At 39.9% G+C, this 26,779-nt stretch overlaps 1 protein-coding gene across 2 annotated transcripts in view; it reads right to left on the bottom strand.

The window, feature by feature from the left end:
• Positions 1–25,346, bottom strand: part of LGI1 (leucine rich glioma inactivated 1) — a 40,621-nt gene extending 15,275 nt beyond the window's left edge. For both annotated transcript variants that reach the window (XM_055299949.1, XM_055299950.1), the window contains exons 1-4: positions 24,923–25,346; positions 24,451–24,522; positions 5,094–5,165; positions 4,920–4,991 (exon numbers count right to left, since the gene is read on the bottom strand). In XM_055299949.1, the coding sequence (XP_055155924.1) occupies positions 4,920–4,991; positions 5,094–5,165; positions 24,451–24,522; positions 24,923–25,137 (431 nt within the window). In that variant the 5' untranslated portion in view covers positions 25,138–25,346. The remainder of the gene's footprint in view (positions 1–4,919; positions 4,992–5,093; positions 5,166–24,450; positions 24,523–24,922) is intronic.
• Between the last annotated feature and the right edge of the window lie 1,433 nt (positions 25,347–26,779).

Raw genomic sequence — 26,779 nt, 5'->3', positions numbered from 1 at the left:
CTTCTTACCACTGTATTCTTAGTGATTGGCACAAAGTAAGCCCTCAGTAGATACTTTGAAAGTAATGAATGAATGGGGCAAGCTGGAGTGGAGGAGAGGAAGGACACCAATCTAGACAAAGAAAAGAGTAGAGGATGCTTCTCTTAGACCCCTTGTACCAAGACACTGAGTTGGGAAGAAAGTGCAAACCCTGGGAACTGCCCTTGCCACCCACCCCCACATCACATGGACCTGCTGCTCACAATGTGCCCTCCTCCTCCTTTTCACCTCCCTGTGGCAATCATTCCAAAGCAGTGTGGAGGCTCTCTAAAGTGTGCCTTCAACTAAGCACCATTTCCTGGTGATTCAAAGCCTGCCTAAGAAACGTTCCTTAAGATACCAGAAACTGCCCAACTGAACATCTAGTTGCCTTGAAACTAGATGAGAAGTTTCAAGCATTCCCATTGGCAGGCAGTCTTTCCTTCCCAACAGAGGGGATGACCATTCCCTCCACTTTGGTGTCATCCTGGTTTACCTGAGAAAACCTCTGATTATGACTATGGAATCTACTGGAAAGCCTTCTCTTTAAGGCAGACCAGACTGGCTCAGATAGCACGTTTGTTTCAGTGCCACTGGGCTCCACTGCTAAGAAAGCAGCGCCCACAGCCATCTGGGGTGCTCCCAGCCTCCCTGCAGTGCAGATTCTCAGCTTGAGTCGGTGTCTCACTGATTTTGCGGTGTTTCAAGTGCAGTTATTTTAATTTCATACAAAATGCTTAAAGTGGATAAAAACTGCAGCATTTGGAATCCTGATCCAGGACCAACAGAGGTTAGGCAGCAAGTGTTAGTTTATTCCTGCATAATGGTATTTACTGCATACCAGGTTCTGTTCTAAGCATCTTGCATAGATTAACTCATTTGATCTTAGGACAACCTTAGGAGCCAGGTACTCCTAAGTACCTTATTATCTCCTGTCCCTGTTTTTACAGATTATTGTTATCACTCCCATTTTACACATGAGAAATCTGAGGCACAGTGAAGCTAAGTGACCTGATATCCCACAGATGTTTAGGCTTTGAACCTGGACAGTCCAGTGGCAGAGGTCACTGTCAGCCACTACACTGCACTGCCTCTTTATATGCATGTCATTGTGAAGGCTGAAATGAAGACATCCTACCTGACTGACTGGGGACACACAGGCATTCTGAGTTTGGGGACTACTGTATATATCTCTTGCACCCCCCACCCCCCAGTGCTGAGGAATCAGCAGGTGCTCCACAACACATATAGATTGATGACAATTTTCCCCAAATATTTTTATACATGCATGCCAACAGTCCTGCCTCTATTGGGCCTTAGTCACAGTGATACATATGTGATACCAAAGGAAATCACTACTAAAAAGGCTCATGGGTGTTAACAGAAACCAATACATCATGTTTAGAGATTTTGGTCATCATTGGCCATAAGCTATTTTTAATGCATTTTCACTCTGATTTCATCAGAAAAATTCAAACCTTGTTGAAAAATATGAACTATTCAAACATTAAAGTTAAACACGTATAACATTGGGACAGTAACTCAGAATAAAGTAATAAGATAGAGGGTCCCAGGATTTGACTGGCATTGTAAGGACTGAAATGTAAGGAATTTTCCCTTTTCTGAAAGCTAGCTTGAGAGGGAAGGGGTATATATAGTAACTTTCAAGTTGTCTATAAGTCTCTTTTTAGAAGTTAAGTCTCCTGAGATAGATGCATTTGAAAGTGAGATAAGTTTGTTGCTTCCTTAGGAACTAATGGAATTTGTAAAAATGCTCAGGTAGGTGCAATGTTAGGCCAGAGTGGGAACCAGTTGGATCTAAAAGTATATGTCTGAATACAACTATTTGCATTTGGAGTCTAAAAGCAAAGTTAGGGCCCCTGTCTTCAGGATCTTCTTCTTCTCTAGTCATATTTGCTCCTGAGACCATGTCTTGTGGAAGGATCCAGGCAGCTCAGTCAAAGCTTTCTGGTCCTGCTATGACTGACACAATGGAGAGGGCATGAGACATCCCATTAATGAACCCAAGAAACTTTTGCCTTTACTATTACTAGATGGGGAGCAGCTTAAGTGCAGGGTACACCTCCATGTTCTCATCTGTCAACCAGTGGTAGTATGCTAAGCACTATTTTGTAAGGTCACCAGGAAACTATCATGAGGTCAAGAATCTGAAAGAGCTTTGTAAACTTTTCCTCCAGTGTTTCCCTTTGATTGGGTAGAGTTGGTCTGAGGTGGAAGAAAGTGCATTTAAAGCCTAAAATCCTAAAAAGGAAACTAATGGCTCAAACAAATGTCAGATTTATTTATAGGTGGTAAATAATGGAAAATTAATTTGATGTAGTGAGCAGTCAGAGGGACATTTGAGTTTCAAATCCTCCCTACCCATCTCTCCTTGAAAGGAAGAAAGGAAAGGAAAAAAAAAAAAAGAAGGAAGGGAGGAAAGGAGGGAGGGAGGAAGGAGGAAATACATCTTGAATAGCATAATTAGAAAGGAGAACATAACTTGGGGACAAAGGCACTCAGTGAGAAAATATTTGTTTGTCTAATTCCTCTTGTCAGACTGAACTCCTCCAGGTTGGAACTGGATCTTATTCATCTTTGTGTGGCACTTCCTAGAGACTATTTAGGACGAACCATATGGCGTTGCATTTTTGTAGATCAAAAACAGTCTAATACTGGCAATGCCATATGAGTCAACCTAACTGTTAGATAAAGATGCAAGAGACCTAAGGGTCATATTCACTCAATTAACTTTAACCTGTTCCCTCCTAACACTTTCTTCCCACCTCTAGCACCTGGTCAGAGGGTTAGACTTCCCTTTCACTGTCTGACCTTTTAGATTCATGCTTCTCTCTTTGAAGACTGACTTTGGTGTTCCCTTGAGCTTGGAAATGTTTGGATACTAAGCACATGCTATACTAGTGTCTCCTTGTGATAAAAGGCCTCATTATGACCCAAATTTCAATTCCCATTTCATTTGATGGACCTAATAGGCTCCAGTTAAACAAAATAGATATTTTTCATTAGTGTGTTACGTAAATTTTTTTCATTCTCCCTTGTTCCCCATTGCTCCCCTCTTTCCTTCTGTTTTCTCTTCCCCTTCTTTCCTACCTTTCTCCCTCTCTCCTTTAACTCTTTTGTCTATCCTTTTTTCCTCTCTTCCATCCTTTCTTCCTTCCTTCCTTTCTCTTTTTCTTCTGTGTCAGGTAATCCTTTACACTGGAGAGAAGATATACCTGAATGGACCAATGGGAACAGCAAAGCCTATATCCCGAGTTCCCAGAGAGGATACCTGGATTTTACATCTTTCCTTCAGCACTTTATGATGCTGAGCATCACACAGAAGGTATGTTGAATGGGATTTATGTGAATTAAGCAGCTCTCAAGTTGAGGTGATGACTCCCATTTCCCCTTCCATATATTTGTTTCTGTTTTTTTTTAAATTATTTTCTAAACAATGGAGTTTGTCAGTGTTTGGCTCTCTGACAAAATGGCATAATGTTTATACCATACACAGCTATTTTTGCATTGTGTTACATCGTTGACATGTAGCATAGCATAGCAAATATTTTTTCTTATAATGACTTTTTATAGAAGACTTGAAGAACCTAATGATTTGAGCATAATACATCTGCCCATCAGTGCCCCATTACTGCAAATCCAAACAGCAGTTGAGACAAGTTTGGTGAGAGGAAGTGTAATGGCTATGTGGACATACTAGAATGTAGGTTCAAAAGGCAAGTATTTTTGTCTGCCTTGTTCCCTGCCACATTCTGAGGCTTAGAACAATTGTCAGTGAGGTATTATGAGGGACATGTAAAAGTTAACAGAATGACATCGGGATCTCCTGCATCTATGTCTTAATATTAATGAGACACATATTAGGCACTTGAAAAATAGTCTTGAATGAATGAGTAGCCCTTGCAGTTCAACTGTTGAATTGATGTTATAATCCCATAACTATTCAGCTCACTTGTCATATATCCCCTCCAGGTCTCTGTTTTCTCATTTCTAAAATGGGGATTATTGTGTCTATCTGGCAGGATTGTTGAGAGGATTAAATGAAAATCCAAGTAAAGCAAATTGACTGACCTAATAGTAGGCACTTAATAAATCTTAGTGCCTTTTCTTCCCATGCCCTCTAGCTTCCTTCAAAGTGTGTGTGTGTGTGTAGGAGGTGAGAGAGGCTAGGAGAAATAAGTTTTTTGGTTCATGTTTTTCAGGGCTTCCCAGCCTCAGCACTATGCCATTTCAGGGTGCAGATTCCATTTTTGTGGGGGCTGTCTTGTATATTGCAGGGTTTTTAGGAGAGCATCGCTGTCCTCTACCCACCAGATATCAGTTACAGCACTGAGTTCTGACAACTAAACTTGTCTCTAGATATTGATGAATGTTCCCTAAGAGGCACAATTGTCTCCTGTTAAGAACAACTATTGTAGCTCTAGTCATTCATTGAATAATTAAATATTTAATTTATAAACAAATTGTTCAGATATTGTGTAAACATAGCTGGTGTTTATAGTATATGTCTAAATGCATATAAAGTCAGGGCTTACACAGAAAAAGAAAAACAGCACATATCAAATTAAGGTATATAGTCAACCCATAATTACCCATGAAGGGAGTAATGATGTAGATGATAAAAAAGTTATTTCAGTCACAACTTTCCTGCATTAGGTTGTTTTCCTAATTGTGGTTGGATTAGGCTAATCATATCAATAGTAATCAATTTCCTGAACCCACACTGGCTGATGACAGGGAGATATATGGCACGTGTGCATGGGGATAAATCATTCTTAAATTTTCATGGGCTACTTATGAAGAGGGCATTTGAACCACAGATTATCAAACTGCATTGTCCCTTAGTACGCTTAAAAAGTAAGAGCAACATTCATACTTACAGGTGAATTAAAGACTTTAGTCCCCGGAAAGTATGTCTTGAAATGGACTTGATGTTGTTGTTTTCTATGAATCTGCAATGGGTTATAATATTTGTTGTCAGACAGCTGTAGGAAACTGAGAACACTTGTCCTGAATCATTATGTCAAAAAAAAAAAAAAAGTTTCTTTACTTACAAATACTCTAGATGTGGAAGACCAATAAAAGCATCATCACTGATCACATCAAAGGAGTTCGATGTGAATAATCTGCCCAGAAAAAGTACACAATGAAAATGGTTAACCTGACAGGGAAATGAGTGAGAGTTGTATATGAAAAAATGACTGGGTATCTGCCTTTTACAGTGTTATTTATTTAGGTAATCTTTGCAGCTTTTTTTTTTTAGCCCCAATTATCTCCTCATCAAATACACATTGGGAGAGGCTTTATGTCCCATTTCTCACAGTGATGGATGTCACATACCTTGGGTAACATTTTGAGATACAATTGGACAAGTATGACAGTCAAAGCAGCCAAAGCAACATTTTGCACATTTTCACAACAAAGACACTAACAGAATCTTTCCCTCTTGCTCTAGAAACTACTGGAACATTCTATCTTCAAACAATGGTGACTCGGGGTGTTAAGCCTGGAAACCCTGGAAAAGTATCTCCATCAAAGCCTAGTTGTGCTTTGATATCTCATAGTAGATAAGCCATTGACACTGGCTCAATGAACATCAACTAACCTTAGAAAATAGAACAGGCTGAAGATGGGAAACAATGCAGCTTAGGAAAGGTCTTAGACCCATTTTATTACTAACAAGTTGAAAAGAACAGTTTCACTTGGACACATTTATTTGCAATTTCAAAATCCACAAGAATTTGTTTTGAAATTATTGATGAAAAGGAACATCAACTAGCAGTCCCAACGTCATGATGAACAGTTTGGAAAAGTTGCCACTCTGAATGGGAGATTTAAAAGAGGTGATTGTAGGCCAAATAATACAGAGTTGGTTTTTTGTTTTGTTTTGTTTTGTTTTTTTTAGAGTATTAATTTATGAAATTCATTAGATAAAATGTTGATAGAAGCTAAAAATAAGATTGTAAATGTACTGATGACAAATTTATAGTGGATTCAAGTGATGTTCAGTCTACATATTAAGGTTCTTGTGTGGGGAGACTCTTATTCCACTTATAACTATTATCCAATATGTGACCATTAAAATACCATGGTCATGGATCAGACCAGATGTTTGACATAACTTGACAATTCATGTCTCATACATGCCGTTTAACTGCACTATGTAAAGTCCAATATTCTCTGTTAGTAACCTTTTTGACTTTTGAAGTCTAGGGATTAAAAATAATTGCTACTAACCACGTTGGTGACTTTGCCTCTCTGTGCTGATGAACTAAGGAGATTAAAACTAAGAGACCTCACTTTCTGAACATTTATGAATAACTTATTTGATATCTGGGATTTCTTCCAAATAATCAGGGGAGGAGAAAGCAGTGGGTTAGAGATGAACTGAGCATGATTGATAATCTTTGAAGGTAAAAGATGGATACATGGAAGTGAATTTTGCTATTATCTCCACTTTGATATATGCTTGACATTTTCCATAAAAATGAAGTAAAACACAAACCAAACAAATAAAATTAGATGATCTGTTCCATTTCTTCTTAAGCTATCAATTCTGGAGTGATGTTGGATTCTCTATCCCTCCTCCTCCGTCATAGCTTTATACTCAAATCATTCACTAGGCTCTGAAATGTCAACATTAATGAGTAATGATACATATTAGATACTTGTAGCTATTAAAACAAATTCAAAGATTTATGATTTCAGTCCAACTTTGGCCACTGTTTCTTCTTACTACAGGGTTCGGGAAAGCAACAAGATTTCCCAGCTTTACTCCAAGGTAAGCTAACATCCAAAGCCTTCCTTAAGTTTCAGATTTTTGTTTCATTCTGTACAGGCAGTATCAGGGATAGAGAGAATAGAATAAGGCAAAATAGATACAGAGAAATACCTCCCATGCTCACTGGTTCACAAGCTGCCTCATGGTTGGACCAGCGATTTCAAAACTGTATATACCCAAGTCGCCAGAAGAAATAGCTTTCAGTACTAGTCCCCCTTATGTTGAAAGCAGATGCACAACAGAGAAGGAAATGGATATTAGTGGGCAGAACTTGCCCACACATGTCAGGGAAATAAAACGGAGAAATTCCACTAGAATTTGTATCTGCTTGTTCATTGCTTATCCCTAGCACCTGTGATACTGCCTGTCCCATAGTGGACACTGAACAAATATTTGTTAAACCAAAAGGAATTCACTTTGCATTAAATTCTTGTCATTACTACATTACTAGATTGAATGTTCTTTATAGCAAGGGCTTACCCTTGTTTGCCTTTGTGTCCCCAGCCCTGAGCATAGTTCCTGGTTAAATAATGCTTGTTGAACCAGATTTCAAGGATCAAAATCTCTGGCTAAAGCTGAAACTACATGCAAAAATATGAATGAATCTCACAAACCTAAGTTGAGAGAAAGAAGCCAGAACACAATAAGGTATATCTTATGTGATTTCATTTATATAAAGTAAAACAAAACAAAACAAAACAAAACAAAACAGTAAAACTCATCTATACTTGTTACCCTCAATGGGTAGTGACTGGAAGGGAGCACAAAGGGAGGCTTTGGGGTAATGATTGTGCTCAGTTTCTTGACCTGGATGCTGGTTACAAAGGTGTTCACTTTTTAAAAAATCATGGTGGTGGGGAGGAAGGAATGACTAGACAGAGCCCAGAGGAATTTTAGGGCAGTGAAAATACTCTGTATGATACCATAATGATGGGTACATGTCATTAGACATTTGTCTAAACCTGTAGAATGCACAATGCCAAGAGTTAACTGTAGTGTAAACTAGGGACCCTGGGCAATAATGTAAGTCATCGACTGTAACAGATGTCCCCACTCTGGTGGGGGATGTTGGTAACGGTGGAGGCTATGTGCGTGGGAGGGTAGGGGGTATATGGGCCATCTCTGTGCCTTCTCCTCAATTTTGCTCTAAACCTAAAAATTGCTCTAAAAAAGTCGTCTTAAAAAATCATCGAGATAAACCCTTAGGATATGTGCACTTTTCATTATGTATATTATATTTCAATAAAAAGTTTCTTAATAAGAACTTTTAAAAAATCCCTCTGGTTAAGGTAATAATGAATATCTTATTCTTTTGATTCTAAATTCAATTTTAGTTTCCTATGGACAAGGATTCTGTGGACAAAGATGTATAAAATTATACATACACGATAAAAATAGTTGAGCAAGGTATTTTATTGTTCTATGTGTACTTAAAAAGACTAAAAATCATATTGTATAGAGGGCAAAACAATGATCTTTGATTTTTATGAGCTTTTTGGAAATATGTTTGATTTCAATACTACAATTTGTTATTGAGCCAAGAATCCCACGGCTCCTGTTAAAAGGAAACTGTGCCACCCCCATACCATCTTTGCATACGACAGACCTGGAGAGGACCAAGGTTGGCCATGTTTCATAGCACATGACCTCTGTCCCTTTCCACAGGTTATTAGGGCAAGAAGGGCTCAGGTCTTCATCCAGAGGTGAATCCAGATCCTGAGGTGGGCAGTGAAAATACTCTGTATGATACCATAATGTAAAATACTCTGTATGATACCATAAAGTTTCCCAAGGCCCAAATACCCTAGTTCAGAAAGGTGAGTCGGGCTATCTCTTCCTGGGGATTTGGGATCAGCAGAAATGGAACCAGCCAGCAGAAGAGCCAGAGGAGAAAGGATGCCTCAGGGTTGAGTTAGGTCCATGGCAGGCAAAGCATGTGCAAGGCACACTCAAGAGAGAGCAGAATGTGGAAGAGGACTTGAAAAGGGAAGGGTATGTGAATGTTGGAGCAAGGGAGATGCCTAAGCCACTGCTTCTCAATCTTGGTTGCACTTGGAATGACCTGAGAAGCTTTAAAAATACTGATACCCAGTTCTAACCCTGAGGAGTTAAATTCTACATGTGGAGTGTGGCTTAGGCATCGGGATATTCAAAAGTTCCCCAGGTGACTCTTACATGCAGCCTGACTTTCCTTCCATGTCAGTTGCGCTACCCTCCCTCCCCTTTACCTGTGGCAGCTGAGAAAGCAGTCTGCTTTTTGCAGCAAGTCTGGTTGAAGCAGTGGCTCTGGGATATAGAGGTGCTGTGGACTGTCCCGTCCCCAAAGCTATATGCAGTAAGAGTCTGCAATAATGTGACTCAGATTTGACAACCATCTTCACAATAGCAGCATCATGGAAGGGTTGGTGGAGACCAATGTACTATATGAATGAACTTGTTATTCTGAGCCACAAATCAGAGATCTGAATCCCATAGCCTTGCCAAGCAATCATCCGGTGGATTTGTGCAGACAGTGTAGAGTTTGCCCTTTACCTTTGGTCCTGTGGGAACCTGTGAGGTCTCTGCCATTTCCACCAGGCATTTACCCCTAGCATTTTGGTGGAGGTGAACACAGGGATGTGCAATGACCTATCTGTACTTCAGCCCCAAAGGTGATGCACTGATATCTTTTAATTAGTACCCTCACAAATTCAGTAAGAAAAGGGACAATAGGAGGAATGAACTTTTTTTTCCCCTCTGCAACCAAGAGAGTATATGTTTCCTTACAAGAAGGAGATTTAGGAAGACTGTACATACCAACTGTTAATTCCAGGCAGGCAATAGTTCATTCTTTAAAGGATGGTTGTTGCCTTCATAATAGCCTATATTTCATGGGCTCCTGCTGGATTATTTTATTTGGTCTTTGGAAAAACTCTGTGAAAGTGGTAGAGGAGGTGTTAATATCTGCTTGATAGGAGGAAACTGAGGCTCAGAGGGCTGTTAACAGCTTTGCTTAAGGTCACGAGGCCCAAGAATCCTTGTCCAGTGCCCTATTGGCACACCCAAGACACCTTGTCCAATGCCCTATTGGCAAATCTCAGTATAGAATCACATTATAACTTAAGATCTACATTCTGGTAGACAATCTTAACAACACTGATCAGCTCATAAGGATTTAAGAAATCTAATTAGATAATAATCCCCCTTTTAAAGGAGCTAGATCAATTTAAGTAGTCTCAAAGTGACATTAAGATCACTGAAACCTTATGGACTGCAAAAAAAAAAAAAGATCATTGAAACCTGTATTTTTTTTTTCAAGTAAAGACTTTAAAAATTTTTAATGCACTTTGGTGTGTTTTGCACATGAATATGCTTATTATAGAAATTCTGCAAAAACACAGAAAGGCTTAAAGGAAAAAATAAAGATTGCATAATCATACTACACAAAGATATTGATATGCATACACGATACATATATGAGATATACACATATATATTTATAAAATTGGGATAAAAATGTTATGTTTTTCTGTCCTTTTCATGTACTTATTTTTTCATGAAAAATTTCTTATGACAATTAATTTTCAATAATATAATTTTATTTTTTAAGGATTTTATTTATTTATTGATGAGAGATGCAGAGAGATGCAGAGAGGGGCAGAGACATAGACAGAGGGAGAAGCAGGCTCCCTGTGGGGAGCCTGATGTGGGACTTGAGCCCAGGACCCTGGGATCATGCCATGGGCCGAAGGCAGATGCTCAACCACTGAGCCACCCAGGTGCCCCTCGATAATATTATTATTTTTTTAAAGTATTTTTTTTTTAATTTTATGATAGTCATACAGAGAGAGAGAGAGGCAGAGACACAGTCAGAGGGAGAAGCAGGCTCCATGCACCAGGAGCCTGATGTGGGACTCGATCCCGGGTCTCCAGGATCGCGCCCTGGGCCAAAGGCAGGCGCCAAACCACTGCACCACCCAGGGATCCCCGATAATATTATTTTAACAGATGATTAAGTTTTGTATAATTTTTTTATTGTTAATTCCAATTTTTATTTTTATTTATTTTTTATTCCAATTTTTATTATTATAAACACTACTATAACCATTCTCATATACAAATACTTTTACCTATTTTATTACCACATCCTCATCAACATTTAGAATCACAAATTTTTTAGAATTATAATTTTTGTTTCTTTTTCTACGAAATCATCCTTTGACCATTTTTGTTGCTTTCTGAGCATTTTCTATATATTAAGAACATTACTGGTGCACCTTGGTGGCTCAGTGGTTGAGTGTCTGCCTTCAGCCCAGGACCCTGGGGTCCTGGGATCAAGTCCCACATCAGGCTGCCTGTGGGGAGCCTGCTTCTCCCTTTGCCTGTGTCTCTGCCTTTCTCTCTGTGTCTCTCATGAATAAATAAATGAAATCTTTAAAAAAACAAAACAAAACAGAACAGTACTTATTCCTTTCTTATCTTTATTTGATAGGGTTTTTCCTTATAAATTATGATTTGTCTTTTCATTCATGATTTTTAACATATAGAAATTTTACATTTTTAACAAAATATTGTATTGTATATTCTTCCTTTGCTTTTATTCTTAAAAATGCTCTTTCCTGTATAAAGATCAATGAAATAGTACCTACAACTACCCCCTTAAAACTTTTTTTTAAAACAACTGACTCCTTGATCCATTTGGGACTTACTTTGATGTTTAATGTGAGGTGAGATACTGCCTCGATTCTTTCCTAAATACTCAAATTTACTTAAAATCTTTTGTTGAATAATTGATGCTTTCCCCACTTATGAGTAATGCTTTCTTCAAATGTCTGCTATTTTATTGGGTTTTTCCAAGAATCAAATCTTGGATTTATTTATTATTCCTACTGCTTCCTAATTTATTATTTTATCTGATACTTATTTTCTTAGGATATTGAGTTTAGTGCTCAATTCATATATTTTTATTCTTTCTGATTTAAAATGAAAGTATTTAAAAATATGACTCTACTCTCAAATAAGGCATCCAGTGAGTTTTGAAAGGTAATAATCTTTTTAAATTGTATATTTGATTTCCACAAGCATTTAGAATAATAGTCTTATAATTCCTGTCAATGATAGGTTGTTTTCTATTTTTGTTTTTGTTTTTAATTTTATTTATTTATTTAACATACAGAGAGGGGGAGAGAGAGAGAAAAAAAAAACACAAGCAGGGGGAGGGGCAGTGGGAGAGGGAGAAGCAGGCTTGCTGCTGAGCAGGGAGCCCAACATGGGGCTCGATCCCACAATCCTGAGATCATGACCTGAGTTGAAGGCAGATGCTTAACCAACTGAGCCACCCAGGTGCTCCAATGATAGTTTTTTTTTTTTAAGCTTTCATTATTTTATTGTTAATATTGCATTGGGAACAGAGGATGATATTTGAAAAATATCTGCTCACCTCGAGCTCTACTCTCTCTTTCTGGTGCCTACATCTAACTACCTAGATGGGTGGGTCACAGGTCTTCACAGGCAATAAATTAACACCAAGGCCATGAAGTTGTTAGGAGGTTCCCAGTTGAACTGAAAAGCTAGGACCAGAGCATTTAGTTCAAAAGGAGCAAAGAAGTGGGCAACAACGTTAGTGTGGAGCTCAGAGTCCTGAGGGAAACTGAGGTGGCAACAGAGAAGTAAAGAAATGAGCAGATCAGAAAATGCAAATCTAGCTACAGTGGAAGGTCAAATTTCAGGTTGCCCAATGCCCAGCCAAGAAGCCGGAAATGGGAGTCCAAGAGCAAAAGGACTGGGCAGGCCCATGTGTCAATGAGCCTGAGGCTGATGGGCTGCTGAAGTAGTTTCCTGCCCTGGTTCCTCACTTTTCCAGCACAGTGAAAGGGGAATCAGGAAACTTGGGTCTTAATTCCCATGAATTGGTTGTAGATCCTCTGTATGGCCTTAAGACATTTATCAAATGAGGCGGCTAAACAAGATGATTTTTTCTTTTAGGTCGTTTCTAGCTTGAAATATGTATGAGTCTATTCTTGTAGCATTGTGGGCTTCATTCACGAAAGACTAAGCATGGGCTCTGCATGGGGAACAGGTAGTGGTGTGAAGGCAGGTCTGCAGAGAGCTGAATGGCAGGAGTAAACCTACTGAGAAAATCTCCCCTTGTCTCAAACCAGACTGCTCATCTGGTCATGTGCCAGGGATCTCTAGCTCTAATGACACTTCTACATACTTCCTCTAGTCACTTGTGACATCTCAATCACCATCAGAATTGTCATTGACCCATGAGTGGTCTGCATGGTGTCTTCTAGCCCAGAGCAGATTCTCTTGGCTATGGAGGGGAGATGATTTAGGGGAATCTCCCATACACTCTCCTCTCAGTGAGGACTACTCTGGATGAAGAAGAAAAGAGTGGGCAGCCCATACTTGTTTGCTTGTTTGGCACTTGGAGATGGCATTGATCAGATATAGAATGGAGAATCTGGTTTCTAAGTTTGTAACTGGCACTTACTATGTACATGGTACATAAAGTAGGTGAATCTGTTTCATCATCTGTCAAGATAGGAATTATGATAGCAACAAGACTTCCTGGGAGATTCTAAGAATTACATGAGATAATGTATATGAACATATCCCCAATGCTTCTGCCAAAGACTATCTAAGTAAAGAGCATAGACATAAAACATCAGAGCTGGAATAGCCATTAGATACAGTGAAGAACCTTAGTTTTACTGCTAGGGAAATTGAGATCTAGTGAGACTGTCATCTGTCCCAGAGAATTGTTATGGGCTTTGTACAGGGAATTAGGCAGCCATGGGTAGTGTGTATAAACACAAAACTGCACAAATGCAGGCAAATATGTGATGTATATATGCATATACAGGTAAATAAGAGATCAAGCCATATAGGCCATGGGCTGCTAGGTGAGCTAGTTAGGGGAACAGTGGGAGGGGTTTGACAACTTGTTTAGAGCTTACTGTGCTGAAATGAGTCAGCCCCTTTAGATATTAATATTCTCCTTTATCTAAAAGACTAGGGCTGGTTGAATGATAATTAATAATAGGCTGATGATTCACCTTAGTTAAATGCACAATTCTAAGGGTATGTGCCATGTGAATAATTTACATTTGCATATTTAAAAATATGCTTTTAAGGTAGGAAAGCATTAAAATGGGAAGCATCACACGTGAGCACATTATGTCAGTTTTTTGTTTTGTGGAGTCTTTTTGGCCTCTCATCTTTGAAAAACATTTTCAATGAAATTCAGCTGATCCTTAAGCACACTACCACCTAAATAGGAAAGTAGGAAATAACCCTACTTTAGCTTCACATAAATCTGGTGGGGGGTGAGGGGCAATCCAGAGAGATACATAGTTCAATTCCTCTTTTTACAGGTGAGGAAACTGAGGTCTGCAGAAGTTAAGTGATTTACCCAAGGTCACATACATCTTTTATCAACAGCAGGCCAGGATTAGAATGTAGGTTTTAAATTTGCAGGGATCCCCTTGGGAGTATTCTTGGCATGCATACTAGTAAAGATTGGAGCATGGATCTATCTCTTTGCTTTTATAGTCTATTAACTCTTACACCAGGACAGTCAAACTTTCTAGGAGTTGGCATAACTAGTCTAGGAATTGGTATAACTAGTCAACAGCCCACCCTTCTGATGTTGTTTATAAATTCAGTCTGTATCGCTCTGGTCCTGAAGCACCAAGGAGAAGGGACTTAAATTTTATGGAATGCCTACACTGTGCCCAGTCTCATCTTCAGCAGTTTGCCATCTATGAACTCATTTTAATCTTAAAATAAACACTGTAATTTAGGTTTTATATTCTCTTAAAATATTAAGAAAATCAAGGTGAGAGAGGCAAAGTAATTTGAAACTTGAAATTGGCAAAGCTAGGATTCTGTGCTTTGACTGGTAATGGTCATGGGCAAGGCCATGCTGCTTCTTTTTTGTCCCATCAGATTTGCCCAGTGTTTGCCACAAATCTAGAACAGCCTTGCCCAGATAGTTCCCAAAGTATATTCCCTGGAATTCAAGGCTTTCATAGGGTTGAGAGGTTTTACATGAACAAAAAACAGATAAATCTGGGGAAAGTACATAAGTAAAGATAAGTAAGGTTTTAAATTACATTAATCTTTTTATCCTTAAATAAATGGAGACTCTTAAAAAGGGTATGAAATACGCAGTTTCCCAATCTTATTGATCATGGGACCCTTTTTCATTGAGCTTTATGTAAACTGAATATACCATGGAACATAACCAGGTAAATGCTGGATTAGGCATTTGGGAAACGGCTGTGAAGGAACATGCTCCAAACAAAAATAGTGACACTGTAAATGTAAGCTCAGGGGCATTTTTCCTGTTGAATATGCTGCAAGTGGTAATCTACTTCCTTAGAAAGAAGGAGCATCCACTGGGAGGTCCTCAAAGAAGCTATGTGTGCCAAGCTGCTTGACTAGGTAGACAGTGTGAGAGGGAGGCATGCTCTCAGATATCACACTCACACTAACAAAACTGAATTAACTCCTTATATGGAGATAGATATTTTAGTGTATCCTTTAAGATGGAATTCTTTGTACCTGCCTAAGCACTGCTAGCAAGCTTTTCTAGAAGAGGTGAGGTATAAATAATTAAGCTAATAAATAATATGAGTACCAAAGGCATAGATTCCCAATATCCTATGAGATGTTAAGAAAAGTGAAATGACATAAAATAATTCCAGAGGCTTTTTTAAGCCAAAGTGCTTTGTGAGTAGCCAAGGTAGGGATAAAATGTGCAGTTTCTCAAATTTTTTTGGAGCACAGACCCGTTTCTTTCAGGATAACTGTTCCACAGGACACAAATTTAGAAAACATTGGTCTGAGGCATAATGTTTAAGTATATAAGTCCTTTTTTGCTTGCTATTTTCCTCTCTCTCTCTTTTTTTTTTTTTTTTCAAGCAAGGAGACCAGAGCTTACACATACAAATTAGAGTTGAATCCTAGGGAAACGAGATGTTCTTGCCAGTAATGCTACCACTCTTTCAAAGGGCTTTTGAAACTCCTTCTCATTAATTGTCTCCAGGAATCAGGACACATTACGCTGAATGCCCTCATTAATGGCAAAGGCTGTCCCTTTGAGAGGGGGTTGGATTTTGGGAACGGAACTATGCAAAGTCAAGCCCTGTGATTCATGTTCAAGAGGAAGTAGATAGAAGTAGTTAGAAGTGAGGATGTGGGGTTAAGCCCCAGATGTGCCACTTAGGAGGAGTGTGTCATTGAGGAGATTACCTAAAACCCTTCTATGACTCTGTGTTTCATCTGTGGGATGGAAGTAATTATACACCCTCATAGGGTTACTGTGATGATGAAGTAAAAAATGAGATCTATAAAGTGCTTAGTATCAGGCAATACAAAAATGACAAACGCCTCCTAACAAAACTGCCTGGTTTTATTGCATGGCTTGTAAACTGGCAGTGAACACAGTTCTCAGAGAAGGATCTAGAAATGTTTAGCTATGGAATCATAGTTAGGAGGAATCCATGACCTACCACAGGAATTCTATATTGACTCCAGAGTTATTTGTACATATAAACTCTAGTCTGTTTACTTTTTTTTAAGGACTCATTGCTCTTTAACCACATTTTACATAGGCAAACACCTGCCATCTTGCCATGTAAATGGGCACAACAATTTCTTTCCAGTCCCTGCCCTTGGAAGGGATAATGAAATACTGTTTTATCATCATCCAACACGAGGAGGTCTTGGTAAATCCCAAGGTTTCTACTTGGAAAATTGAGAATCGCATTATTATTTTAATAATGACTTTATGATAGCCAATTCCATATTATGAGGCTCTTTCATCTAATAATCCTATTTACTGGTTTGTTAGAATTGATCTAATAAATTCTGTCTATTTCTTTAACAAGACCACTTTCTATATTATATTAATTTAAAGTAACTCTATCTGTAGAATATAATAGAATAGAATAGAATAGAATAGAACCTTTTTAAGCCAGGAAGACACCTTAGTTAATTAAATATATCCATCTCAAAATGTCAACTTATGTTTTGTTTGGTTTTTATCCTTTTTAAGATCTGCTTCCAGATTTTTGCCTTTTCCTAAAAATTAGGAAAATATGGCTCCATATTCATGTACCATATTCTTATCAGCAATAACCAGCTGGAGCTGAGGATGTCATTTTTAGGCAAAGTATGTCTTCTCTGATTTACCGCAGTCACTACCACTGCCTATTGTCTTATATCCCACTGCTTCTTTTATTTACCCTGTTACCCAACCCCTATTGGCATTTGAGTTTGAGAACCATAAATTAACTATCTCTGGTATTTTATACATATACAGTCTGAGGCCCAGGGATATTTTGTGACCAACCCAAGTTCAGAAAGCCCATTAGTGGTTGAAATGGATTTGAAACTCATGTCTTCTAGTTCAGACCTCTTTTCATCCTACCACAGAACCACTCATCTGAAGACTGGTCAGTGTTAATAATTTTGAACAAAATCATGTTTTACAAAATGTGGTGCCAGTTGTTTTTTCATGAGGAAGAAGTGAGAGGATTCTGCTTCTTCTCAGTCTTCTACCCCAGAAAGGTAAACGGTTCATGTTTTCTGTGAGAAGTATTTCAAGGAAAGATTTCTTATCAGGTTCTGATGGAGACTTATGGGTAGAACCACAACATTTTGAATCTAGGATCATAAGCAAACCCAGCCCATACAATCAGATGCTAATCAGATATTGTGGTCGGTCAAATTAAACTGATTTTCAAAAACTGTAATAAAAACTAACGTTTATTATTGAGTTACAGGAACTGTGCCAAGCACTTTATATTTATTGCTTCATTTAATCCTTACTGTAATCCTGTGCAATAGGTACCATGGTTGTTCCCCATTTTTCAGATGCAGATAATGAGGCTTGATTCAACTTGCCTCAAATCATAGAACTACTAAGCAGCAGAGTGGTGATTGAGCCCATGTTTATTTGACCACAAAACCTGTGTCCTTTGCTATTTGCCACATTGCCAGCTCTCCAGGGTTAGCCATTTTCATATCACAGCTGTCAACATAAAGCCCCCGTAATCATTTCGTAGCCTATATCTCAAGAGTTAGCAAAAGTCCTATCATCAGCAATCAACTGAATATCATTTCAGACAAAATGAGAAAGTCTATCAAGACTACATTATGATAAAAAAAATTTAAAAAGAGACTACCTTATGATCCATTCAAATGCATGCAATTATAATTTACCTTTTGAGGGGTCACTGGCAGCTTGGAGCTGCCATATCAGGGCAGAGAGGGAGACAGAGATGATAGTCATCTTTGTGTCCCTCACAAAGCCCAATGCTATGCCCGTTGCACAGTAGAGTCCCAAAATGTTTTTACTGAAATGGGAGTCTTTTGCTCCTTTCATTTTGTTACTGCTTGCCACACTACGATGAATACCTACTTTTAGCTAAGCAAATATAAATAAGTCTAAAATGAAATTACCTTTCGGTTAGTGATTTTTTTTTTCATCTTAATACTGCTTACCCAACATTTCCCTTTGGATGTCTTGTCAGACTGGATAAAGGGGAATTTTACCCTTCACACACTTGATGCTCGTCAACCTCCAGAGTCAATAGAGAACCTGGGAGGCAAATATGATTTTTTTTTCAAATATGATTTTTTTATATGTCAAAGGCCAAAGGAAGTCCAAGTGGGATAGAAGGGTGTTAGGCAAAGGGTCTAAGTAATGCTTTGGATGCTTTGCCTTTTTTTTTTTTTTAAGATTTTATTTATTTATTTATGAGAGAGAGAGAGAGAGAGAGAGAGAGAGAGAGAGAGAGAGGCAGAGACACAGGCAGAGGGAGAAGCAGGCTCCATGCAGGAAGCCCGACGTGGGACTCCAGGATCAGGCCCTGGGCTGAAGGCGGTGCTAAACCGCTGAGCCACCCGCGCTGCCCTATGCTTTGCCTTTTTAATTCTGGTACACTAGAAATCTCTGTTGAAGAAGTTTGACATCATAGCATCATGATTTTTTCCTTTTTTTTTTTTTGAAAGTATAATTTATGTGTACAAGCAATACACATGATACAGAAGAGGGGATTGGGACAGCCCAGAAATGCGTGTGAAGAGGTGAGGGAAAAGGCAGCAAGAGCGTGAAGAGGCCCTGAAGAAGAGGGAGGTGTTTGCCATGCAAACTGCCATTTTTCCCTGGCCTCTCCTGGGGAAGAGGATGTGCCCGTGCCTCTCAGTCTGCCCTCTACTATTTTGTTCTGGTCCCAAAGGCAAGGTAGTTGCCTGACTAGACTCTGCCTGACCCATTCAAATTCAGTTTGAAATTCAGGTCTTCAGGAGGGAGGGTCTGAGTCCTCCAGGAACTGGAGCCTTAGACCTGGGGGCTCCCCTCATGATGCCCTGTTGTGTCCTGTCTCACACTTTCTAGGTTACCTGGGTCCCTAGGACAGATTGGGGAGCTTCTCTTTGGTTTGAGGGAGTACCACCCAACCACGACTCTCTTTGTTGGGTTAGTCCTTCGTTCCTAGGGAAGGAAGATGATTCCCAACATAAAATGCCAGTATGCAGGAGGTAGCTGAGTCGGTGAACAATATGTTTATTCTGAGACTGAACAGACTCTTTTCACATTTTTTTGGTTTAGTTCACTTTCTAGACCTCCACGCAGTTAGTTCATGTGAAATCTGATAGGGTACATCAAACGTTAAAAAGAATGTGATTATCTACTGATAGAAAAGCAAGACTCTTTAATATAAAATTTGTGAAACTATGGATTGAATTCAACAAATATGTGCTAGTCTAGGCTTGCAACATCCCAGCTCTTTTCTAGGACCTTGGCTATTGATAACCCTCCATGACGTTCAGAGACATGGGGCAGATAGAAACACAAATAGCTCTAGTGACAGGAAGAATTAGAGATATCTAAAAAGTCTATAGAGTTCGAAAGAACAGAGGTCAGGGAATAAGGTACTTCAGTTTGTTATGGCTAGGGTTTAGGGAGTGTTTGTGTGTACCTGGGTGTGTGTGTGTTTGTGCATGGTGTCAATATTATGAGAGATGACCCCGGTCAAATAACCAAATTCTATTAATACCAACTCAGGCATTCAGACTTTTTCTGTTTCTGGGGAATCACTAAAAATTTCCAAGCACAAGAGTGACATGATGAGATCTGTGTTTTAGGAAGGTAACACTAATGGAGATAGGTATGATAGGCACCCAATACAGAAGTTCCCACAGCAGCCCATGAATCACTGATTGCAGCTTCAATTAGGGCCATGGCCTTGGGGTGAAGACGAGGTGGCAGGTTCTCCTCCTGTTTGAGAGAGGATTTGTCTGGTTGCAAGTGGACAGTGAAGGAGAAGTGGCTGGTAACTCCTATTTCTTGCTTGAATAATTGAGAAGATGAAATACACTTTCAGAGAAAACATTGGTTGTATAGGGTTAATTTGCAGTCACAACAATTAAGTAATTAAAAAGTTTAAAAATCAGAGCTAGGGGTCATTAGGCAAATTTTAGACAAAACAGTCTAGTTGCTGACTGAAATCTTTACTCCTTGTTCTATTGTAGGGGGCATTAGCTGGCCACAAACCAAAACACGCTCACCCATAATCAGCTAATAATTCCTCTAGCAGCCCTCTTAGCTTTTAGGTCTGGCTTGAGTAGTCATTAAAGAGTGCTACATTTTTCTTATGCTTGTAATATGAGGAGGAATTTGAGAAAGGGGTTGATCACTGGAAAGGTGAGATAGGCCATGGATATTTTTTTCCTGGACAAATAATATTTTGAGGGACTACATGATAAAACCTTCATAAAGATGAACTCATTATTTATCTTGTTCATAGTATTTGCTTTTTCCTTTTTTAGTTTTTTACTTCTTATGAACTATGTACTTGTGTCTTGATTGTGGATTATTAAATAGTGATTTTTATCCCCCAGAAGGATCAATTCTATTGCTCCAAACAAAACCAAATATTACTGGATTAAAGAGAATTTTCTTCTGACCACACTGAGTTCTTATGTACATGGAATTTTTTTTTGAGCACTATACAAAAATCAACCCTGTAATTTATTCCCTGCAAATAGAACTCTTGCAAGAGTCAGAGGGATTTCGTTTATTAAAAATTTTATGAACAAATGGCAATGTGGCCACGTTTTATACTATTCAGTTAGAATTTTACTTCTGCAAAGAGCTTTTATCATTGGGGATTTCAGTCTGTAGTTGAGAAGAACAGGGTTTTAATGTGTGAAAACACATTTCTGTAAATTGCATTCACTACAAGCACAGTTCCCCACTGCTAAAAGCAAACCCAAATGAATAATCATTCTCATTGGTTATGTTTCACACCTGGCTCTATGGAAAACTTGAATGAAATTGCATTTGCTCGGGCAAAGTTTTGTTATTGTGGCTGCTTAAAACCAGAAATAAGATATTTTTAAAACATTTTGTACAGCTAGGGACACCTGGGTGGCTCAGTGGTTGAGCGTCTGCCTTCAGCTCAGGGCGGGATCCTGGAGTTCCAAGATCAAGTCCCACATCGGGCTCCCTACAGGGAGCCTACTCCTCCCTCTGCCTGTGTCTCTGCCTTCTCTCTGTGTGTCTCTCATGAATAAATAAATAAAATCTTTTAAAAAGTTTTTTTGTACAACTAATTTGATGAATTTTTACTAGATAATTCTTTTTCTTCCTCTCCTCTCTACAGAGTGTAGCCTTTTGTTCTTTTTGCTCTCTGACACACATCAGCCATGGCCTACCGGGATCTTTTCTCCCAAAACACAGAATGTAACTTCAGGAGGCACTGCGTCTGTTTTCCTCAGTACCCCAGGCTGACATTTCAAAAAGTACTTCTCATCATGCTTCTGCAGAAGGTCTGAAAAAGCATGTGGGGCCATAACAAAATCATCAGACTGTCAGCATGGATGGTGGGAATGGGTCATTTCTTTTCCCTTTCCAACAACAGAGCAAGAAACCAACTGCCTTTGCACATCAAACAAGCAGAATCAAGTCTGAAGTTTATCTCTTCACAGGATTTGACAGGTCAGTTTGGTAATCCATGGTCACAAATGCTATTAGAATTCATTGCAAACCACAAGAAATGGCTGGTGTGATCCAGGCTTCATCTCATGGCAAAAGTCAGGCAAAGGCAAATTCAGACCCCTTCGTCTTCATGTGCCAGGGGGTGGGGGTTGGCAGCCCATGTGGAGTTCAGGGCACTGGATGGCCCTGTCCCACAGAAGAACTCTTTTCGTCTGTGAACCATCTATTCCCATCAATGTTATGATTATGGCACAATTCATGTTTGGAGTCTTATGATTTATTTCCCTCTCAGTGAAAATGAGCTTATTAGACCCTCTCCTCAGTAGAAGGAGGAAGCAAAGACCATTGGGCAGGAAGAATGGGAAACAAAATCATTAGGAAACAAGGTGCTCAGATCGGAGACAAACTTTGACACCTGACACTTTTGCATAAGATCTGCCCCGGCACAAATCTGCATGTTGAGGTTAGCCAATGTGAGTTAAGCAAGGACAAACAGGGCAAGAATTACTCGCCCTTTTGTTATTTCTGAAACCTGAACTGCTTTAGAAATAAAAGGCTGGAATGTTCCATAGGAACTCAGAGCATGGGACACAGGGGCATGGCACACACTCCGTGTGGGCTATTTAAAACCAGTTCCTTGGCTTCCCTCTGTGATTCTAAATACGTGTAATCACATTACCCCGCAGCAGCCGGTAACTATTCCTATACCACTGTCCAGCATCTGCGCTTGTGAGGCTGGTCCATCACTGTAAAAAAAACAAACAAACCAAGTAGACGTGTTCTAACTGATTGGGTGTTGCTCAAGCCAGGTTTTCTGTCACAGCTAACGTCTACTTACTGTTGGAATATTAGTATGTATTGACTGATGCCTCTCCTTGAATTTTAAGGACTCATCTATTTAACTATCCTGGGGAGAAAGAAGTGCCTTAGCTCCTGAAAAGGATGCCTTTTAAATGAGCCATTTGTTTATTTAATAAGTGGACAACATAAGCACAGTTATCACTTTTCCAGATACAACCAATTTTTATGCTGCGGAAGGATCCCAGCATTGGAGACTTTGCCTCTTTATGTGCTAAAGACTCTTTTTTGGATTTGTTTGATGTGCTAACAATTCCCCTAATCATACCACTAGCCTTCAATAAGATCAATCCCTTAAGAATATTCTACTCAACTGTATATCACCCCCAGACATTAGCTAGTAGAAAGACATTAAGCCAACATTGTTACATAATGTCTGGACACCTGGTCAGGTTTGTGATTTCAATGAAATAGGCCAGTTTTGGAATTTCATACAGATAAAACAACAGATTAATAGACTTAATAGAATTTGTTTTTAGCTTTTCAGCTTTACGTACAAATTAAAAACCTATCTTTCATAAAATGTGTAACCATTTGTCATACCTGACACCAAGCAATTTATCTACTTAAATCTTATTTATCTCTGATAAATAAACAACCCTTCAATGTACTATCACCTCCATTTTACAGATGAGGAGACTGAGGCTCAGAGGGACTTAGTCATTTGCACAAGTTTCCATGTCTGGTTTCTAGTGAGTGGTGAGGATAGATTTACACAGGTCTCTCCAATTTCAAACCATGCTGTTTGTCTCTGTATATATAACCTCGAACAGCCAAAATGGCCAATTAGGGCAAAAAAACAAAAACAAAAACAAAACAAACTACAACTAACCAAAAAACCCCAAACAAAAAATAAGCAAGTAAAAAACTTGGGTCCTGAATCATGCAGTTCAGATAATGAAAGCTCAGTTGATCAACAATTGGCTAATTTCCTCCTGGAACCATGTCACTACAACTCTAATCTGTCGCCTGACACCTGAGTCCTGGAGGGGGGAACTTCTTGACCCTCACGTGGTCCAGCTCTAAGAACTAGCACTCCAATGGCCAAACATTACATATCAGAACAAATTATACATGTGATATTGTGCCTGTGGAGAAATCTGATTTCTTAGTTAAATATTGTTTTTTGACTATTTTGAGACATAGCTGGAATATGTGGTTCCCTCGTGGCTAACTCAAAACACACAGCAAAGACTAATCCTTTGCACTATCCTATATTAATATTTTCTTTCCCTCCTTGTAAGGGGACTAGTTATAAATTATGGGAGATCAGAAAACAGCCTCACGAGAGTTAATATATTAAGGAGTTACCTAGAAAGAACCCGGATTTGTTTTTCCCCACATGGTAAATCATACAGAGTAGCAGCCTGCCCCACATCCCCGGGAGACAACATCTTGAGCGCATATGTTATGCAGGGTTCTGTATCGACTAATTCAAAAACTCCAGGGCAAAATAAGCAAAGTTCCCAAGTCAAAAATGAAAGTAAAATAGTGGCATGGAATGGGGATCATTGTTGCAAACATTCCAACAACTTCATAAATAGCCATTAAAGTAGACAGCATTACAGGTTAGCAAATTTACCATTGCAAGAATCAACCTGCACTGCCCGTGTCAAGTCGCAAACAAACCCAGCTACCTCTGACTTTACTAATCATCTTTTTCTTTCCAGAAATACAATCACATTTGACAAAATTAATATTGAGATCGTTTTACTAGCCGAGGGCTTATCCAAATATATGCTATATTAAAAATAGTCATGATATAAATATTTCTCACAAGAGCTGCAGCGATGGTGTGAATAAAAAACTCCCTTCTGAGATTTCAGTAAAACCAGATCTCACAAAGGATCTGAAAGAAAACAAACAAAAAACAAACAGACGTACACAAAGAGACACACACACAGAACAAACCTTATGTTAATCTGGTTTAGCAAAACAGTCACTATTTCGACACTATTTTATGAAGTACGATACTGTTCCTTCCCAGATGAAGTAGGAGAGATGAATCTGCTACAGGTTTCTCATAATAATGGTCAGGGGTGGGGGGCATCTAAGCATGTTCCATAGCAGCTAATCAAAATCAAAATTTCCAAATGCAGCAAAATGTTAGCACTGTCAAATGGCCAAGCACGCAAGAGGAATCTCTCTCTCCATGCCCTCCTACTGCTACTGATACATACAAAGCCCCAAATACATCAGCTGGAATTTTTAAATCGTAAATTAGATATCAAAATGCTTACGGGCCTTACAATGAGATAACATCAGGAGGAACGGTGCGTGGAATGGATCTGGCATTCTCACATAAAGCATTATCTTTGGTACAAGTACACACGGCAGGGCATTTTGGCTTCGCTGGTTTCTTCCCCTCAGTCAGCAAAAGCGCAGATAAGAGACATAGGAAATAAGCAATTCTTTTCAGGGGGATGCAGGCATTTCCCATCCTTTGGCTTCTCTCTGATTCCATGCAGTCGAAAAAATATCCCCGAACATGAACAGGGCTTCTGGAATTCAGCTGGTGATTGTCTTGCTCTGAGACCAGGTCACACAGGAGTCCACCCTTTTCCTCTGCCTCTGTATCTCTGCTTTTCAAAACGGGGACCTGCAGCTGATTCGTGAGCTGCTCTTGGCTCCAGCAGCGCACTGCTCGGGAAGAGACCTGTGAGGTGCTGGCGATGGGAGGGACCCAAGGGCTGGAGGAGAGAGCCGACTTGCATCACCACGAGAACGCCACGCCGCGCGCAGACCAGCCTTCGAAGGCAAAGTGAAGTGATGTAACAGAAAATAAACAGCCCTTTGCCTTGCACCGGGAGGCCCTTTAATTGTTACCAAAAATAGGAGCGCTCCATGTCCTATTAGTGAGTGGGTGGGCGGGCGGGTGGGAGCAGGCATCTTGTGTCAGGTCTCGGCAGTCTCAGAAACCTCTGGGAATTTGCTGTGCATGTAGCCAAGGACCGAGTCAGAAAAACTCGCTTCTGAGCCAGCCCCGGCTGGAAAAATGAAGTTAAATGAAACTCTCCCTCTGCAGCATTTGGCTAGAACCTTGGGATTTCGTGCTGAATCCACCTGACCGGTGCCATCGTTGAAAGACAAATAGGAGCACATGGAGAAGGTGACTTGCAGGGAATGCATGTGAGTAAATACTTTTCTGACACTTACCAACTCTTACGAATTCTTGCTTTTCATCCCCCCTCCCCCCATGTGTAAGCCATCTCCTCCTTCCGTGATGAGGGAGGAAATGGGAATGTAGACCGCCTCTGTGCATAATCCACCCTCTTCATTTCTCACACTCCCTTCCCTAGCCTAGGACCAGGAGCCTGAAGGAGCTCCCTGCCAGCAGGAGGCAGCCAACTTTGGCTCTTTGGGGCCCTGTACAGGGCCTGGTTTAGCCCTGGAGGCTCAGACAGGGTGGGGAAAGCCCTGGACTAAAGAGCCGCGGCCCTGGCTTTGAGGTCCCAGTTCTGCCACAAACTAGCCACTGTTATCCTTGCATCTGGTACCCTGTCTGTGAAATGGGAATGGTAGCATAGATGTTCCATAATATTATGAACATTACATCAAAATGGTAGGCCATGTCACTGCCATATTTGACGGGAAACAGAATGTACCTCTGGGATAGAAATTTATTCGAAGAAGAATAAAACAGACCTTGACACTGGGGCACAGTGGTAGAGTCCAAGAGGGTGGGAAGACCTGTAGCTTGGAGGACAAGGAGGAGAATAGACCCTTGGTCCTCTTACCATCTCTCAAGCTGGCACAGCCGGCCAGGGGATGTCAGTCCTTTCTCTCGTTCGGCTTCTTAGACTGAAAGCAGTAAAGGACTGTTCCAGCATATGTGTGATTATGACCTAAACTCCTCCTCCACAGGAGCGTGATGCATTGGCAGTCCCCCCCTGCCCTCCCAACACACACCCCACGCTCCCTGCAATCCCTTGTTCATCTCAATAAGCTCTGGAGGTGGAGGGAGGGGGGCGGTGGCAGGCATGTTCATTCTTGTATCTGATTACTGTCTGTTGACCCAGCCGACTGTAAGCTTCTGGAGGACAGAGACCCTGAAGTGAATCCAGTGCCTGGATGGCGTGGTGCACACAGTGGGCAAACAGTGTGCC

This window comes from Nyctereutes procyonoides, unplaced genomic scaffold, assembly GCF_905146905.1.
Source record: "Nyctereutes procyonoides isolate TBG_1078 unplaced genomic scaffold, NYPRO_anot_genome, whole genome shotgun sequence".
Taxonomy (NCBI): Eukaryota; Metazoa; Chordata; class Mammalia; order Carnivora; family Canidae; genus Nyctereutes; species Nyctereutes procyonoides.
Note: the sequence above shows the minus strand (reverse complement) of the source record. Positions and strands in the feature narration are given on the sequence as shown.